At 38.0% G+C, this 20,139-nt stretch overlaps 6 protein-coding genes across 6 annotated transcripts in view; 4 read left to right on the plus strand and 2 right to left on the minus strand.

Moving 5' to 3' along the window:
• LOC125801164 (zinc finger protein 585A-like) overlaps window positions 1-20,139 on the plus strand; it is a 232,278-nt gene that overhangs the window by 165,206 nt on the left and 46,933 nt on the right. The window lies entirely within an intron of this gene.
• LOC125801154 (zinc finger protein 239-like) overlaps window positions 1-20,139 on the minus strand; it is a 195,642-nt gene that overhangs the window by 140,957 nt on the left and 34,546 nt on the right. The gene's annotated exons all lie outside the window — the stretch shown is intronic.
• LOC125801168 (zinc finger protein 271-like) overlaps window positions 1-20,139 on the plus strand; it is a 262,528-nt gene that overhangs the window by 115,401 nt on the left and 126,988 nt on the right. The gene's annotated exons all lie outside the window — the stretch shown is intronic.
• Window positions 1-20,139, plus strand: part of LOC125801377 (zinc finger protein 239-like) — a 503,775-nt gene that overhangs the window by 37,472 nt on the left and 446,164 nt on the right. The window lies entirely within an intron of this gene.
• The window catches only part of LOC111188541 (zinc finger protein 271-like), a 141,405-nt gene that overhangs the window by 37,465 nt on the left and 83,801 nt on the right, over window positions 1-20,139 (plus strand). The gene's annotated exons all lie outside the window — the stretch shown is intronic.
• LOC125801177 (zinc finger protein 271-like) lies at window positions 15,042-17,065 on the minus strand. Its single transcript, XM_049477464.1, has one exon. It carries the CDS (start codon window positions 16,783-16,785, stop codon window positions 15,310-15,312), a length of 1,476 nt encoding a protein of 491 aa, XP_049333421.1. The 5' UTR covers window positions 16,786-17,065; the 3' UTR covers window positions 15,042-15,309.

Genomic DNA, 20,139 nt, shown 5'->3' on the forward strand with positions numbered 1-20,139 from the left:
ACACAAGGCTGTGTTTCTCTCCGGAAAACTGGACACGCACATTTTCACGCTCACAGGTGCACCTCCACAGTATCATGCAATAACTATTAATTTAATAACTTGTAAAAGTTCGTAGTAGGTACAGCGTCTACTAATTATTTACGAAATGTCTTGAGCAGGAACAACATCTGCTTATTTTTAACACAAACATAAGAGACTTTGAGTAGGAACAGCGTCTACTCTTCCGAATTAAAAATAGAGAGGTCGGTACAGCGTCGACCCGAGCAGGTACAGCTTCTGCTCTTTCTAACCGAATTAAAATAGATAAGAGTAGGTACAGCGTCTACTCTTCCGAATTAAAAATAGAGAGGTCGGTACAGCGTCGACCCGAGCAGGTACAGCTTCTGCTCTTTCTAACCGAATTAAAATAGATAAGAGTAGGTACAGCGTCTACTCTTCCGAATTAAAAATAGAGAGGTCGGTACAGCGTCGACCCGAGCAGGTACAGCTTCTGCTCTTTTTAACCGAATTAAAATAGGGGTGAGTAGGTACAGCGTCTACTCTTCTGAATTAAAATAGAGAGGTAGGGACAACGTCTACCCGAGCAGGCACAACTTCTGCTCTTTTTAACCGAATAAAAATAGAGGTGAGTAGGTACAGCGTCTACTCTGGCTTTTTACGAGCGGATCAATATCGAGGTGAGCCTTACACCTGGCCGTTATCCGAACTTCTCGTCAGAAGCCGGGGGGAGACGCCAGCATCCAATCCTTAACCCTTGAGTAGGAACAGCATCTACTCTTTTTTATAAACCCTTGAGTAGGAACAGCATCTACTCTTTTTTATAAACCTTTGAGTAGGAACAGCATCTACTCTTGTTTATAAATAGCTTGGTATGCTTCCTGCTCTCCTCCGGACAGCAGCCAGGCCGCCGATCCACTCAAATTTGAAATAGCCAATATGCAGAATTTGATTAAACCGGCTCTGCTTACCTGTGTTTTTTTGTTCGGCCGTGAGTGGATCAGTGCCGGATGCCGTCCTCTGCCAGACTCGTTCAGAGGTCGGGGTCACCAAATGTTGTAGAAATGAAAAATGAAAGGTGGGCTAGCCCCCACCTCTCGTCCGGGGTACAACTCCCCTACGTGTTCGTCTGATTGAGAGTCGAAGGCAAGTAGAGTGAAGTTGAAAGCAAACCAAGTATTTATTACTGAATTCAGGAGAACGTTACAAACAGACAGTTAACAACAGCCGTCTCAGTAAAAGTTCTGACCCCCCTTCTGATCTGACTCCACGTTTATACCCCAAAATGACGTAAAGCCTGTTGATGAGGCGTTGTTAAAATCATCTCATGTTAGCATGCACGTGTTAGTACTGAAGTTTCCCAGGTTTGATCACACCACTAGTGTTTGACCTTGACTGTCTCCAATCGGACAGTGTGGCATTGTCTTCAGGACTGGACCGAGTCCGGTAAAAACAGTGTGGTATTGTTTTAATAATTACACAAGTGTCGTCCTCCCCATGTGCGTGCTCCCATCCCGCTTTGGGAGATGAAAAACAACGCACACACAGAGTGTAAGGCTGCACTGTTCGTACCCAAGTCTCTTTTGTATCAATTCAGTTCGTACAAAGTGCACTTGGCTGATGATTGATTGTCAGTCAGAAACATGCAGTAAACTAAATGCTTCAGGCATAAGCTGTATGTGCCCAACAATTGGTTCTATATGTTATTTGTTACTGTGTTAGCAGCGCGTGGTTAGTCCGCCATATAATAGATCCTATGTGTTAATATACGCCTTATGTATCATGTGGGTTAGTTTGTCATAATAAGGTCTGTGTTAGTCACATGCCTGATCAAACAATGTTTTACTATATGTGTAAAGGATATATTGTGATTATTGATTAATCTTTTATATAAATGCGTGTAAAATATACTGTGAGTGATAAAATGATCAAATATGGTGTAAGTATTGGTTAATGCATATAAAATACAAGGTTTCACACGATGATTATGTAATTTTAGATACCAAGATAAGTAATCATGATTGTGAGATGTTTGTCAATACATTCAAGGTAAAACAGGGTTTCTTCGTAAGATTTCCCACATTATTAAACTTTCCCTTTCTAGATGTTGGATCATTGGCTTCTGTTACAGTCTGAATAAAATTCCTGTATTTTTTAATATATCAATTGTCGTATCATATCGTATGCAATAATATTACCAAATAAAATTGTATATTAAATTTTTGTAGTCGTGTATTCTTAAAACTAAGTAAAATGTTTTGTCATATCACCAAGTATATATTTTTGGGCCATATTACCCAGTTGTATCCCCATCATTTAGCCAAACATTGCATTTAATCTTCACATCAAATGATTTAAGATTCTTTTAAACATTTTTTTAAGTATATTTTAATGTTAAGATAAAATATAATATTTGCAACCCTGTAGTAATACATAAACAAGCTTTGACACTTCAGCATCCACTTAGAAACATGGACTCATTAACAACCACTTAGGAACCACAAAGTAACCCACTCAGGAACAGTATCAACAAACAACGCTAATTAAACTTCATTAAACACTGGGCTGTCCAGGGCGCAAATTACCCCTCCTTCCATGGTGACCCTAATGGTGAGGGGCAAAGAAGGGACAATGTCATCAATGTTGCCAGACCAAATTTCTGCTGGAACCACAAGCTCCTCCATACTGGCACATAGGAGAAGGGTGTCATTTGTGGCATTTGTGGAGATCCCAACAACCTCAAGTTCGGTTGTTTTTGCGCCTTCACATTTCTGTTAAAAAATAAAGGGCTTATTAGAGACTTTATTTTACACAGTTAAAAATAGTTCCTTAACTGTCTGTTTCTTTGTAGAATCATGAACTCATTAAAAGTTATTTGCATCATAAAATAGTTCCTTAACAACAACAATATTTGTTAACAATACAGGGCCATATAAAAAAAAAAAAGTTACTTTATTTCAGTAATTCAGTATAAAATGAGAAACTCATATTATATAGATGTATTAAAAACAGAGTGATCTATTTTACGTGTTTATTTCTTTATTTGTTGATGATTTTGGCTTACAAAAAAAAAAAATCAGTGTCTCTGAAAATAAGAATATTATATACTTTTGGCACTGTGGGCAGTTTGCTAAGTCCTGCTGGAAAATGAAATCTGCATCTCCATAAAAGCTGTCAGCAGAGAGAAGCATGAAGTGCTGTAAGATTTTGTGGGAAAATGAAATCCTGCACTGACTTTAGACTTGATAATAAAACACAGTGGATCAACACCAGCAGATGATCAGCATGTCTCTCCAAACCATCACTGATCATTAGTAAATTTTACATTTTATTTGTAAATCAAGGGAGCAGAGTCTGGAGGAAGAGTGGAGAGACACACAGTCCAAACTGCTTGAGGTCTAGTGTGAAGTTTCTACAATCAGTGATGGTTTGGAGAGACATGTCATCTGCTGGTGTTGATCCAGTGTGTTTTATTATCAAGTCTAAAGTCAGTGCAGTTTTGTTTTCCCACAAAATCCGCTGACAACTTTTATGGAGATGTGGATTTCATTTTCCAGCAGGACTTGGCACACTGCCCAAACTGCCAAAAGTACCAATTGGTCTTATATAATATTCTAATTTTCTGAGATACTGATTTTTGGGTTTTCATTGGCTGTAAGACCAAATCATCAACAATAAAATAAACGCTTAAAATAGATCACTCTGTGTTTAATACATCTATATAATATACAAGTTTCACATTTTGAACTAAATTACTGAAATAAAGTTCCTTTATAAAGATATATTTTTTTTAGATGGCCCTATAGGTTGCCAGTGGCTAACTTGGTTTTGTCGCTCTGTTCTGTTAATATGGAGTCAAAAAAGGGTCATAAAGATTTTGAGTTTGTAAAACAGAAGTCACAAATGTACTGAAACTTGTAACTGCGTTTAAACAACTGCATGCACGAAAATCCAAATACACAAATTAACTGGAATGTGCAAACTTGAAACAGAATGTAATAATAATAATTCAAATGTAAAAATGTGACAAAATATTTTAAATATATATAAATGTATATTTTTAAATTTGTGAATCCAGTCTCCTGAATGTGTGAATCAGTACTGCTCAAATGGCTTAAGCTGGGTCAGACCAAAAATCACATGGAATTTGTGAGGTTGTAAATGTGACAGTGGGCGTTTTTCACTGTGGAGCTAAAAATCCTCTCATTCATCTTCTCTGCTGCGGGTGTGAAGCTCTGGCTGCAGTTGCGAATTACGACCCTGTTTTACGCCTGATTGATGGACCAATAGGAATGCTTTATCTAGACCAGGCATGTCAAACATACGGCCCATGGGCCGGACCAGGCCCGTTGGATGATTTAATCCGGCCCGGCATAAATTTCTGAGTATGTCAAAAAAAGAAGCGAGTTTCTAGCTCATTTCTATCAAAAGTTGTGATTTTTTTTAAATGAATACAAATTAAATGCTCTCTCCGGTCGCTAGAGGGCAGTAAATGTCCCGCATGCAGCACAGACACGGCAATCTTGCTTCACCACAGCAGCAAGTAGACTGCAGGAATGCAGTGAGAGAGAGAGAGAGAGAGAGAGAGAGAGAGAGAGAGAAAGTGTGATGACACGAAATTTGTTTGCACTCATGAATACAGATCATTAAAAATAAGATTCATCTGGTTTCATATTAAAGACAGTTAATATTGTGCAGTATGTTCTCAGCTTCAGTAGGCCCAGCCTAGTAGTTTGATCTGATGTAGTCTAATCTTATTGCCCATGCACTGCTATAACTTTTATTTTGTATTTCTTTTTTTTATTTATTTCAAAGCAGTATGACAATTAAGGTGAAAATATTTTTTTCATAGCTCCCACTTGAGTTTGTTGATGTGGTGAGTTGGTTCAGGTGTAAAACTGCATTCACTCAACTGTTAAAATAAACCAGTTGTTAACACATTCACCGCCAAACATGAAAATCATTTTTTTCCATTGTTTTATGAATAAATGTGTTGTGCTTAGAAAAGATCCCTTTTCATCCATGATTATAATATGTAGGGTAGGCTAAAAATGTAGGCTGAATAATAAAGCATAGTACTGAAAAACAAAGCTAAATATTTGGAGTTGACATTCTTTTACTGATCCGGCCCACCTGAGAACAGAAAGTCTGGATCCGGCCCCAGAGCCAAACTGAGTTTGACATGCCTGATCTAGACCAATCAGATTACGCGGTTTGTTTAACCAATCAGAACACTGGGTGGGTCTCTGCAGCTGGGAGTACTGTGCTTGTCGAAAGCCAGAGGGCTCGTGCTGAGCTTTCAGCACCTGGACAGCACCGACAACACAGAGCTGTCAAGAGGAGCCTGGCTGAAAGTTCAGCACCTGGACAGCGCCGAACCCATGTGACCTGGAAGCAGCAGCACTGATCAGACACGGCTGGCAGCTCATGATCAGCGCTGCCTGAGAGAGGAGAGGGACCTTTAAAAACGCCACTTCTGGGAGCTCTCAGTTGGGTATGGTTTGGCTGAACCCTGCTCCTCATAACTCTGACTTGTTGTTCTCGGTTTTCTAGAAGGTTGATTGGGACTTACCTGCTGGAGGACGATCCTGGAACCGACCCAGTGGTAGAGTGAGTTAACCTCCCCCGGCTGTGGGATTTATCCTGGACTCTTTAGCCGGCTAGCTAAACCTCTCTCCCTTCCACACACCAGAGACTCTTTTTTTTTTTTTTTTTGCTTCTCTTTTTGCCTTATGGTTGAAAATAAATGCCCTACGGGATTCTTTTCGTTGAAACCTGCCTCTGTCTGCTGCTTTGCCTGGGTCCATTCAGCTAATTTGCTCACTAATATATATATATATATATATATATATATATATATATATATATATATATATATATATATATATATATATATATATATATATATATATAAATATATTAATTAATTAATTTATGTACGTATTAATATGCTATACCATATGTCTGTCTTTGTTAAAGAGCATAATATAAAGTATTTAAGCATGAAAGCAGGTATAAAATTTGCAACTGCAGCTAGAGCTACACACACGCAGCAGAGAAGATGAATGAGAGGATTTTTAGCTCCACAGTGAAAAACGCCCACTGTCACATTTACAACTTCACAAATTCTATGTGATTTTTGGTCTGACCCAGCTTAAGCCATTTGAGCAGTACTGATTCACACATTCAGGAGATTGGATTTACAAATTAAAAAATATATATTTATATATATTTAAAATATTTTTTCACATTTGTACATTTGAATTATTATTAATATTCCTTTCTGTTTCAAGTTTGTACATTCCAGTTCATTAGTGGATTTGGATTTTTGTGCATGCAGTTGTTTTAAACGCAGTTACAAGTTTTACAAACTCAAAATCTTAATCAACTATTTCCTTTCTGGACTCACAATAGCTGTGAAGAACAAAGCATGCACAGATCACAAAAGGGAGGTCATCAAAATTTATGTCCATTGCCCTTCTCAGTGCTCCAAACCTTGCCTTGATCCGCCCAAAAGCGCACTCTGCTTATTCTTGCTTTACACAAGGCTAAGCCAAAGTACTGTTCCTGAACGGTGGATCATTGGCACACTCCTTCATGAGGTAAGGCAGTAAGGGGTACGCTGGGTCGCCGAGTAGGAAAACAGGAATTGCCCCCTCATCTTCCATGATTTGCTTTCTAAGGGCAGGGATCTTGCCACTCTTTAGGTGCGTATTCAGCTTTGAATTGGAAAAGTTGAAAAAACTTGAGCGTCATGGACACTTCCAGGCCATTTATCTACCACATCAATGAATGTGTACTTATAGTCACATGCAGCTTGTACACTAAGCGTGTATTTTCCTTTTCTGTTTAGATCATCCATTGACTTTTTGGATGGCTGCTTCATTTCAATGTGAGTCCCATCTAAATCACTCACTTTAATGACTCCCCCTGGAGTGTATAATATCCTCTCCGTTCAATGGCTCTTCAGGGTCTTTAGAATTGGGGTAGACAGCTTGGTAGCAGCGAGCCTCTAATTCGGGTGTGACAGATACGTTGGCTGCTTTGTATACTACCGTGGATGGTGTGAAGAATAACTTGTCCTCTCTCTGACGAAAAGTCAAGTTAGAATTTTTTATGAAGTACGTCATGCTTTCATCTATGCCGTCACAATCTGCATCTTTCAGATGAGCAAGTACAAAGTGCTCGCCATCTGACAACGCACAAGTAACTATGACTTTACTCGCCTTTGCTGCTACCATGATCTCTGCCCTTGTCACCACTTGTTTTGCATTTCACTTTCATGGGAGCCTCCCTGTTGTTGGGTGTTGGCTGTGAAAACATTCTGTGGAAACAAAAGACGTAAAAATCAACATTTCAGCTTCACTCACTACATTGTACTACCCATGATTCAACTATGAAATATGCAAATATTTTGTTTGGTGAGTGTTAGAGAGAATAAACCATCACAACATGATGCCATTTCGCTGTCATAATTGATTAAAAAAATATATAATAATATGAAAATAATCTGAAAAAATATATATTTTCATCGTTTGGTAGAGATGAATGGCGTTGTTTCTACACGGACACTTTAAAAAGCGTTTTCGAGGAGGAAATAAGGGCCTTATGGAGAGCCTACCCTCTTCCAATCTCTGCTGTTACATCAGCAAACCTCTAGAGGGAGTCCAAAATGAATGGGGCTGAATGGAGTTAATTATTATAAATATTAAAACAGAATAAAAATTGTTTAAGAGGTGGAATATAGTAAGTGCGCACAGTAAACTATAAGAAGTACTAAAACTGCTGTCTCTCTTCTATATTGTCTCTCAGCTCTTATCACTTTCGCCTCTTTTCAGCAGCTTACAGTCAGTCAATAATGGCTACAGTGTAATATGGCTACAGTGTAATATGGCTACAGTGTAATATGGCCACAGACAGGGTCAATGGTAGTCTAATGGCTAAATTAGGTCAATTAAAGGAGGAAAATATTATTTCTAGGATTTTAATGTTAATTTCAGGGGCATATGAACATCTGAATGAAGGGGAAAAAGCTAAAACTCTGCAACATGAGCTGGATGAGCTGAAGGGGGCATTTGTTAGGTCCAGACAAAGGTGGATTGAAAAGAGGGGAAAAAAATTCTGCATATTTTTTTATTTTGGAGAAATCTCATTTTACAAATAATTTAATCCAGCAACTAAATATTGATGGGGTGGTTACTAAAATAGGATCCTACTAAAATAGGTAAATAATATCGGCACTTTTACAGTAATTTATATACATCTAGACACTGTGAAAGTTCTGCGGATGTATTCCTAAATTCTCTGCCTAGTGGTAAATCTATTAATCTATATCAAAAGGAATATTGTGATTATACTATTATTTTAGAAGAAGTCATCGAAGTCATCTAAAAAAGATCCACTCCTGCTTGAAAATTGGAGACCAATATGTCTGTTAAATAATGACTATAAAATATTAGCTCTAATATTTGCCAAAAGAATTAAAGATGTGATGGATGTGATTATTGATGAAGCTCAATCAGGTTTTATGAAAAATGGATACATTTCAAATAACATTAGATTCATTTTGGATTTGTTAAATTATTCAGCTTTACGCTCTGATAACAATCTCATTCTCTTTCTGGATCTTTATAAAGCATTTGATTCTATTGAACATGCGTTTATTTTTCATTCTTTAGACACATTTGGGTTTGGAGATTATTTTGATAAAGCTGTCAGAACTATGTTTAATAAAGAAAATTGTTCTGTTAAATTGAAATCCGGCTCCTCACCTAGATTTCAGACACAGTGTGGTATCAGACAAGGCTGCCCAATTTCCCTGTACCCTTTTTTTACTTGTAACATTTTCATATTAAATCAAGCAATTTAAAAAGTATCGCTGTTGCAGACAAGGAAATAGTAATTATCAGATGACACTGCAATTATCAGATGACACTTCACTCTTTTTGAGAGACTTTAGTCAGGTACCCATTGCTATAAGATTGTTGCAGAGTTTCTCAGCAGCCTCTGGTCTTCATCTGAATGTTGACAAATGTGAATTACCAATAAAAGTCTATCTGGTACAAGAAACTGGCGGCATACCCATAAGGAATAAGTAACATATTTAGGAATTGTTATTTGCAAGAATCAAGAAATGAGAAGTAAAGTCAACTTTGATTTACCTTTCACAAAATGAAGAAGAAATTAAACTGCTGGCTTTTAAGGGACTTGTCTTTAAGATGTAGGGTTCTACTAACTAAAGCTGAGGGAATTTCAAGACTTACCTATGCAGCTTCTTCTTTAGATGTCCCTGACCAAATCGCTAAGACTATTGATAATACTTTATTTATCTTTATGTGGAAAAATAAATTCCATTACATTAAAAAAAAGTTATTATGAATACTTATAAATCTGGTGGCTTAAATTTTCTTAATTTCCCTACTCTTAACACTTTTGAAATAAATTGGATAAAACAATTTATCAAAACTCCAAATTAATTATTTGAACTTTAGAACTTTATACCTGCATATATCTTTTCTAAATTAGGAGGACTTAAATTTATCCTACTTTGTAATTTTAACATAGCTAAACTTCCTTTAAAATGATCTAACTTTATCTAACTTACTCCTCACCCATATTTTATTTGGAATAATTATAATATATTATAGAAGAACAAATCATTAGTTTTCAGCTGGTGGTTCTCTGCAGGTATTTCGCTGGTAAATCAGTTATTTAACCCCCTCCCCCCAATTCTTATGTAACTTATATGTATGTTGCTGTATGTTGGTATATTTTGCACTTGCTTGAATTGTTTCCGTGATTCTCAATAAAAAAAAAAGGAAATCCAATGTTAAGATTTTCTTTTTGAACAACCAGCTTTACTTGATTTAATAATTATTATTTTACTGTTTTGTGAGTAATATCTAGCTATGTTGAATCATTTAACTGAGGGCTCTGTGGGAAGAGCATAAACTTCGCGGTTAGCACAGTGGCTAATCTGACAAAAAAAAATCTAGCTATCTTCGGGGCTGTGTAAAATGTAAATTACACAGCATAGCTAGCTACATGTTTAGTCACAAAATCAAAGTGTTATCCATCATCAGCAGTATTTAAACAGATTTACTGTTCATGGCATTCACAAAGCTTTATAGGGTACACCAGTTTATCCATTATTTACAGAATTTAACCTCAGCAGTAGTATTTAATGTGCATTAAGTGCAGTACAAAACTGTTCAACCATGTTAAACTTTGGTAGGATAGGTCTGACTGTGGAACATCATCTAAGTGCTTTTTTTAAATGTCAAATGAGCATTGATGTGCCTTTTGGTTTTTAGTGTTTTGGGTGGAGGAGTCAGAAAGAGGTGGAGCCAGGATTAAGTTGAACCAGGCGGTGGAGCCAGTAGAGCCATGATGAAGAACAAAATTTAGGTGGAGCAAGGATTGGGGCCAGGACAAGATGGTGCAGTGGTTTGGTGGAGCAAGACTTAGGTGGAGCCTTACTACTCCATTCACTGATTTATACATCATCAGTAGTATTTAAACAGATTTACTACAATTATATACAACTTAGCAACCACCTGGAATACGTTAGCAACTTTCTAACAACAGCTTAGCAACCACTTTAAAAATTATAGCAACTGCCTAGCAACCAGTTAGCAACCACCTGGAAAACATTAGCAACTGCCTTGCAACCACTTATCAACACATTCCTATATCAGACAATAATTAGCATTCCACCATGTTTTTGAAACAAGTTTTTTGGAACTTTTTGGAATTTAACACATCATAACAGCATAGCAACCACTCTTTACACTCTTCAGACAGAAACAGCTTTGCAACCATTTTAACTTTTCAACCTTATCAGCGTACTTTTCCAAGCCAACTTAAAGTTCCTTCACAAACTTTGCCTTTTCTAGTTTGAATTACAGTTTTAATGTGATTTTCAAAATGGTAATTGCGATTTTTCATATTTACATACAGACATTTTTTTAATCTAAAATATGCAAAAACGCTGCTCAATTCTTAAGCGTTTATCGTGTTTTAGGAAAGCAGCCAGGTAAGTCTGTGATTTCCCGTGGTGAAAAATAGTGTAATATGTGACTGTGTTGCTAATCAGTCGTGTAATGTGAAAGTCTAGCAAACTGAACAACTCATAGGTCACTAATGCACCCGAACCCAAACGCACCCGAACCTACTGAGAAGGACTTAAAGGGGACATGAAACATTTCAAGTATTTAGTATAATCCACAAGATGTATTTTCACTCTAACAAATCTGATAATTTAAAAGTTGTCAGTGAAGCGGAATTAAAATAATAAGCATTCTAAATGTCATTTTTTTAAGTAAGGGCAGCGCCATCTTGTCCCAGTGACGTCACAAGGTTGGTTCTCGAATGCCTCACTACTATAATCTATGAGTCTACTGTAAATTAATTCCTCAATAGATAATAAAATCTAAACCAAAACTCAATGCAGAGCGGAAGGGGACTTTTGTATTGCCCCTGTGTGTAGTAATACTGGGAGTAGTGAAATTTAATAGGGTGAGGAATGAGAAATATTTACTTTCACTTTCATACCTCACCTCTGACAGCTGTTCTTCAGCGGTGGCTAGCGGCGCTGAAGCGCGAGAATCCTCCGGTTAGCTGCAATGCTAGGGGTTAGGAGCGAGCACTTTCTAGACCAGGACTATGTGAAGGAGAGGGGTTTGAGTCAGGAGCATTAGCGCCGGATAAATAAGCTGCAGTCCAAGGCTTTTTCCTCCGTTTTTTATTTTTCCTCTGATCAGCTGGGATGTACAGACCGTCCGACTGAGGGTAACGTTACTATGAGAGCAGCAGCTGTGAGCCGCACGGAACCAGCCCAACACCGCGCTCACCCAGCAGAGCACCGAGAGGTACCGTTACCGAAAGTCAAGATAAACTGACAATTAAAAGATAACATAGCTAGCGTTAGCTACTTATCTATCTATCTTACCATAGCTAGCCAACGCTAGTTAACTAGCTAACGCTAACTAGATGAAGCTAAGTACCCAGTAAGCTTTCTAACTTCTAAACTGAACGGTTTATCAACCAAACAGCGCCTGTGTGTTTCAATATCCACTTAAATCATGTACGATTTATTCAGTCTTAATGAACTCTGGACTTTACATGTTAAATAGCTAAATGTATCTAAAATAGCTGGTTAACTGGATGGCAGTACCTGCTGTGGACGCGCTGCAGGGTTCTGCACGGCTCCACGTAGAGAGAGAATAGACACCTCCAAAAACGTCTCTCTCTCAGAAAAGCATCTGAAAAGTTCTGCTCAGGTTTATACAGGAAAGATCTCTGAGTAAATGCTCCATGTTAGCCTAGTTCAGCTTCGTCTTCATCCATAATCTCTACAAACAACAAGCTCTTTTACGCCCCCCCAATAAATTCCATTATATTTAATAACTTAGAAAACTTGTACAAACTGGGCCCACTCTAAAGAATACACTCATAAAGAACAGAATTATAGATGAAATGAACAGAACTAAACGGTGCAGGCCTGGTTCGGAGCTTAATGTCCGCTTCACTCTAACAAGCAGAAATAAGAGTTTCAGATTTACCTCAGATTCAGTGAATATGAGCGGGAGCAGAGCGCGGGGTCCTGCAGCACGGAGCGTTTTCCCTCAGAGGAACTCTGATCCACGCGGGGACTCTCTGACTCTCTGGGGGCTCTCTGGTTAGCAGTGTTAGCGGTCCTGGTGTTCAGTGGAGGCGGAGAGAGCGCGAGTCAGTCCGGGGAACAGTCTGTCGGAGCGGCGCTGCAGCGGAGAGTTCACGGCTAGCGCAGAGCAGCTAATACACGAGGCTAAACACAGCTAGCCGAGCTGGCTAAGCTAACAGTGCTAACAGAACTTTACTTATAGAGAGATTATCCCAGCTTTATCCACCAGCACACTCTCAGTATGGACTTCAGTGTCCTTAAAATTACCGGTTAGTTTAATTAATACTGATTATTAGTGAATTTAGTTCAGCCTGTGAGGAACTTTTTCCTCCTCGCCTCTCCCGCGCTGCTACTCCCGCATCTCCGCTGTTCTCTCTCGTCCCGTGGGCGGGCCCCTTCCAATCTGGTACTCCACCCTCACCTGTACACTTCTCCCTCAGTAGATCCCTTAATCACTTTTAAGTGACCTTCTTGCAAAAACACAAGAAAAAAATGAAATATATAATCTGTACTGCTTTTCTTTTCTTTTTAAACTATTTACACAAACACAATGACTATTTTGAACATGTTTAGTACTCTTTTAAACCATCACTTTGCATTTATAAGACTTTATTTATTACTGTATTTATTAGTGTATCTATTTTAGAACTAGGGAGTTTTACATTTTTTAGCCGGGGCTACATGAGGTATATGCGAGAGGGGTGTATCCCATACTGAGATACCGAATGAATGCTTGAAAGAGAACACAAATTACATTTAAGAAAAAAATATGCAAGAAATAAAACAAATTTACCGGACGTGAAAGACTTTTACTAGAACTGAAATACATTGGTCAGTAAAAAAGCAACTGCTTTGTTTGTACCATAGACTGTATATAAAGATGGACGCCGTGTCGCCGTTCCCATTCATTCAATGAAAATGAAGCCAAAATCTTCCGCCATTTTGGCGATTCAGAGACCAGAGTCTGCGCAGTAGAGACCAGAGGAGGGAGAAAGGCTGTGGAGAGACCGCCTACTTATTTGAATATCCCCGCCCCTGAGGGCTGCGTCGCGGTCACAGACTGCAGAGCGGGGCGGAGCAGAGCTGACGGTCTGTTATTGGTCCCGCCCATAAGCAGCCCTTTTACCATAACCACACCTTTTTTGAATAGAGCCGAATAAAGTTTGAAAAACCAAATTCTGTGGGGATATAAAAATTTGACAATATAAGCAGAGGTTACACTAGCTGTTGCATTTAAATAATGGAGGTAGAATTACAGTATATTAGAAAAAAACGTGATTGAAAGTTGTACGTTTTGCCATTGAAACCTATGGGGATGGGTGGAGTTACACAGCTTTCTGCAGCCGAACAGCAGGGGGCGCCCGACCTGTGGTGGCTTCACTTTTAAGAGACGATGCTCTGTCCAGCTATATACAGTCTATGGTTTGTACATTTAGCTAGGCTAGCTACAAATAATAATGGTCAGTAAAAGAGCAAATGCTCTATTTGGATATTTAGCTAAGCTAGCTACCATTTATAATAGTCAGTAAAACAGGAAATGCTGTTGTTTGGACATTTAGCTAGGCTAGCTACCAATAATAATGTTCAGCAAATTGCGTATTTGAACATTTAGCAAGCTAGCGAACAATAATAATAGTAATTAAAACAGCAAATGCTACATTTGTACATTTAGCTAGGCTAGCTACCAATAATAATAGTCAATAAAACATGAAATGCTTTGATTATACATTTGGTCAGTAAAATAGCAAATGCTGTGTTTGGATATTTAACTAGACTAGCTACCAATAATAATGGTCGGTAAAACAGGAAATACTTTGTTTGGACATTTACCTACACTAGCTACCAATAACAATGGTCAATAACTCAAATGTAGAATTTGGTAATTAAGTGTAGTTGGTGAATGACTATGCTCTTCAAAAAACCAAAACAACACAACCCACAAGCATTCACAATAAAAAACTTTATAAACATGAAATCAAGTTAAACACATGTTACTCTACCTTTGGAAGTAATTGTATATTTAACCCTTTTAAGCCTGAACCATTAAAAATATATATTTTTCTGAATTTCAATCTTAAATTGACTGTTATGTTTCACTTCAACAAAAATCCATTTCACACTGGATTTCTCTGTTGGGCGACTTTGAGGATTTAACAAATAATAACAAGACAATCTCAGGCCTATAGGTTTCATGTCAAACACATGTTGAGAAAACACAATGAGATGCAGATCTGCAATATAAAAGCCTTTTATTAAAACACACAGATGAGTAAATATAAAGCAATACAAAGATAATATTTACTACTGGATAAAAACAATCAACGAACTAAATGGATTGGATATTTTTAGTTTTTTTGTTGATTAAAAAAACCTTAAGCAACATACGATATCTAATAAGAAAAAGAGTATAAAACGTGAGTAATACAACAACCAAATACCTATCTATATCACTCTAAGGTAACAAATTTTTAATCAGAGCGACTGAACCATAGACAAACGAGAACACCAGCAGAGGGAATGAATGAGCCTGCAACCTTACTGCGCTACACAAACCTGGAGTGGGTTGATTTCAGTATGGGAACTACAGCTGGAGCGTTTTATTTAACCTCTGGAAAGGATTTTGTTGGCCTCTCTTATGATTTGCACTTTTAATTGCCTTCGAACAAATTTGAAATAATTTTCTCTCCTGTGTGAATGCGCTGGTGTAGGTGGAGATGACTCCGTCGATTAAAACTCTTCCCACACTCTGAGCAGTGATACGGTTTCTCTCCTGTGTGAATGCGCTGGTGTTTTTTTAAATTACTCTGTATAGTAAAACTCTTCCCACAGTCTGAGCAGTGATACGGTTTCTCTCCTGTGTGAATGCGCTGATGCTGTTTGAGATGACTCTGTGTAATAAAACCCTTCCCACAGTCTGAGCAGTAATACGGTTTCTCGCCTGTGTGAATGCGCTGGTGTTTTTTAAGATCACTCTGTGTAGCAAAACTCTTCTCACAGTCTGAACAGTAATACGGTTTCTCTCCTGTGTGAATGCGCTGGTGTCGTTGGAGATGACTCTGTCGATTAAAACTGTTCCCACAGTCTGAGCAGTGATACGGTTTCTCTCCTGAGTGAATGCGCTGATGCAGTTTGAGATGACTCTGTGTAGTAAAACTGTTCCCACAGTCTGAGCAGTGATACGGTTTCTCTCCTGTGTGAATGCGTTGGTGCAGTTTGAGATGACTCTGTGTAGTAAAACTGTTCCCACAGTCTGAGCAGTGATACGGTTTCTCTCCTGTGTGAATGCGCTGGTGTACTTTGAGATTACTTTGTTTAGTAAAACTCTTCCCACAGTCTGAGCAGTGATACGGTTTCTCTCCTGTGTGAATGCGCTGATGTATTTTGAGATCACTTTTTTTAGTAAAACTCTTCCCACAGTCTGAGCAGTGATACGGTTTCTCTCCTGTGTGAATGCGCTGGTGTTTTTTTAAATTACTCTGTATATTAAAACTCTTCCCACAGTCTGAGCAGTGATACGGTTTCTCTTCTGTGTGAATGCGCTGATGCTGTTTGAGATGACTCTGTGTAATAAAACCCTTCCCACAGTCTGAGCAGTAATACGGTTTCTCGCCTGTGTGAGTGCGCTGGTGTTTTTTAAGATCACTCTGTGTAGCAAAACTCTTCTCACAGTCTGAACAGTAATACGGTTTCTCTCCTGTGTGAATGCGCTGGTGTCGTTGGAGATGACTCTGTCGATTAAAACTGTTCCCACAGTCTGAGCAGTGATACGGTTTCTCTCCTGTGTGAATGCGTTGGTGCAGTTTGAGATGACTCTGTGTGGTAAAACTGTTCCCACAGTCTGAGCAGTGATAGGGTTTCTCTCCTGTGTGAATGCGCTGGTGTACTTTGAGATTACTTTGTTTAGTAAAACTCTTCCCACAGTCTGAGCAGTGATACGGTTTCTCTCCTGTGTGAATGCGCTGATGTATTTTGAGATCACTTTGTTTAGTAAAACTCTTCCCACAGTCTGAGCAGTGATGTGGTTTCTCTCCTGTGTGAATGCGCTGGTGTTTTTTGAGATCACTCTGTTTAGTAAAACTCTTGACAGAGTTCTGATGTTTCTCCATGTCGGGACTTGGCTTCATTTGTCTGTTAAATGTATCAAACAATTTCTGTGTGTTCTGGAGATTCTTCTGGACGGCTTGTGCTTCACCTCTTTTAGCAGTTTAACACTGCTCTTAGTTAAATATCCTGGTTGTTGGTGATGAATTTCAGGCGAATATTTTCATTTCTGGAAAACACAAAAAGAGATTCCATTGAATATTCAAATAAGAGCAGGTCAGTTTACTGAAGGGAACTGCCGAAATCAGTTACACTGTATTAACAAAACTTCTGGGACATCTTCATATTACCATAAAGGCTTCTGTACTTTTATCCCATTTTAAGCCCAAAGTGTAAGGGGTGGGGGCGCTGGTGGTCCTCCAGCCACTAGAGGGAGGCCACCTTTTTCCACTTGCAATATTAAGGCACCTGACACCTGTTTAGTACCTTTATAAGGACTACCCACTGCTCAGACAGTCTTGATTCTGTTGTGGTCTCACTGGAAGCTGAAGAGAGAAAGAAATAGTGATGATACCCTTTAATCTGAAGCTTTGAGGCATGTGTCAAAAAAACGACATGCATTGGTTCGAAACACTGTATCACAGCCAAGTGTCAAAGTCTGTGAGCAGAAAGTCTGTGAGATATTTAGATACTTTGAATGATCCTCTGTGAAGAATAATAATAATCCAAATCATGATCTGACCGGAGCTCTACAGCCAGTGTCATATCTCTGATAGTCCCCTCACATTCTGTGCTGCTGTGCTGTGAGGTCAGTTCAGTGCGCTGTAGCATTAGCTAAACTTTAACATTATTCTAATTACGACACTTAAATGATCTTGTAATTGAGAGGATCCAGTGATGTTCAGGAGGAAAATGTACAGAGAATAAAACATACAGGGTCCTAAACATATGTATTTAGCACAGAATGTGATAGAGGTGAGTTTTATTTTTACTATTTTACTTATAATTTTCAGAAATTAGAAATTATTTTCTCCACGATTTACAAAGCCAGTTACTCAGCCCTTTCACTAGTGATGCCCCAACACACCTGGAGGGTGAAGACTAACACAAGCGTCCTCCAGTACATGTGAAGTCAGCCACTGACTCTTTGTAGCATCGCAGAGTAGCATCACAGCGCACTCGGAGGAAAGCACAGCGACTCGTGTCACGGATATCACTATTTAGTGTTGTGGGGAGAGAGCGCCATCTACCCACCTGGAGGGAGCAGGACTTCCTCTGAGCGCCGGCAGCTTGATGGCAAATTATTATTATTATTATTAATATTATTAAAGTATCAGCAAAGAAGCAGCTGGAGACTGTATTCCACAGTAATGGTTTAACTAGGATTTCTTAAAAACAGCGGGGCTAAAGATATTTTAATTTGCTTACAGTTATGTTTACTATTTCTATCTGTTAAATAAGTAAGCCAATTAACGTTACTTAGTGAAATTACACTTCTTACCTGAACGTCCCCTCGCTATAATCACTAAAATCACTGAATCTTCAGTTCTTACATTTAATTTTTACAAGCGGGAAAGTCTCATGACTTTCCAGCAACTGTTGTGGTGAACTTGCTGTTCAATTTAGAAGAAGGACATTTTGAAACTAAACTAAACTAGACTAGAGTAACTGAGAAATAGAGACCTATTACACAAACTTAATAAGTTATTTCCACAGAACTGGTTTATCTCAGATTTAGTTCAGATGTATCTCAGGTGTGGATTAGTGATGTGGGGGAGGGGGGGAGGGCAGGAGTGTGAGGCTCCGTTATCCTCGTTATGTAGAGCCCCGCCCCCTCCCCCGCTATATACCATTATACCCCATCACCGCTAGAGGGAGCCCGCGAGGGAGTCCTCAATGCATGGAGCTGAATGGAGCTAAACAGCTAAAACTCTCATTTATAACTACTTCTCTGGGGTTTTCCTTTATTTTACGAAGTAGAACAAAGTATTTCACTAAAATAAGAAAGAAAACAAACCCCTATATTTCAATTTTCTAAAACTAATGTTTTTTATTCAGTAGATTTACTAGCATTACTGCTACTGATGCTGGAGTTACACACAGAACATGTTTAAAATGATTAAAACTGCAGGTTATAAGCTTCAATAATTATCTCTGCATTCATGAAACAGTTATACTTGTTCTGAGGAAATTAGTGCAATTTAATTTTTTTTGCTAAAAATAATTGTTTATACATTTTTATACATTCCAGACTCTGTCAAGTGGCTTGAGATTCAGAGCAGATTCTGAAATGAGTTTTTTCCTCTATAGAGATTCTCTGATTGCTCCTGTACAACTCCAACAAATATCACTTAGTAATTACTACGGAAAGATCAGTGCTGTTGTTAGAGCACCGATTGTGACATTGATTTTAGTAGAAACCTTTGTTAATCTAAATTTCATTTAAAATATTATGGTTACATTTTCTTTGCATTTACCTTCTTGATGTCCTGCAGGTTCTTGATAAGGAGATCGTACTGCAGCAGATCTTGTTTGTTGCTCACCTTGTCTAAAGTCCTACTATTTATGTATCCTGAAATCTTCCCATAAATTGAGGTCATTCACACCTACTCCCTGTAAAATCACTCTCTGACATCACAATGGACTATCCTGATTTCTGTATAGAAGGGTACTTCACACTTGTAAAAGCATTTGAAATTCATATGCAAAAATCAGTTTTAAACTAATTATTTGTAAAATAAAATGGATTTGTTTAAGAGTTTATTTTTTATTGAATGATAAAAACTTTTTTAACTTTTCCAAAATACATTCAGCAAGCATTTTCATTCTGCTACAAAACATTAGCCAACTTTTACACATTTTTTGTACATATTAAAGGAAGAAGTTACTGATGTTGGAGACTACTGTTGCCAGATTATATATGGTTCTGTGTAGAAATATAAGACAAACACATCTGGTTGCTTGAGTCACGTAAAACTCCCCTACAAATAGCACTTAGCAAATTTTACTTAAAGGTCAGAACTATTGTTAAAGTAGCATTGTGACATTTCTTTTCAACACTTTTTTCAATGCAAACATCCATTAGAACTAAGACGTCTTCAGGATTCTTTCAATATGTAAGAGTGTTTTACACCAAGAAACCCTATGTTAACAAGTGATTCTTAATGTGCTTAGTTCTATTGGAAATAATGTAGTCCATATTTAATTTAAAATTGAATCATAAACTTTATTTACTGAAAATGAACTGAAAAAGGTGAACTTTCATTTAATTGATCTATAGTACCATTTTGACCACCCCAAAGAGAAGCACTTACTCCTTGTATTAAATAATCAATGCTACACTTTGTGATGGTCACCATAGATATTCAAACTATTTTGTACTGACAAAATTTACCATGCAAGTTAACACTGTTCAAAAATGTACACCAAATTGATAC

Source organism: Astyanax mexicanus, chromosome 4 (assembly GCF_023375975.1).
Source record: "Astyanax mexicanus isolate ESR-SI-001 chromosome 4, AstMex3_surface, whole genome shotgun sequence".
Classification (NCBI taxonomy): Eukaryota; Metazoa; Chordata; class Actinopteri; order Characiformes; family Acestrorhamphidae; genus Astyanax; species Astyanax mexicanus.

Bases quoted from the DNA above. Each gene is read 5' to 3' on its own strand.
- LOC125801177 (XM_049477464.1), bottom strand. From the start codon at position 16,785: ATGAAGCCAAGTCCCGACATGGAGAAACATCAGAACTCTGTCAAGAGT.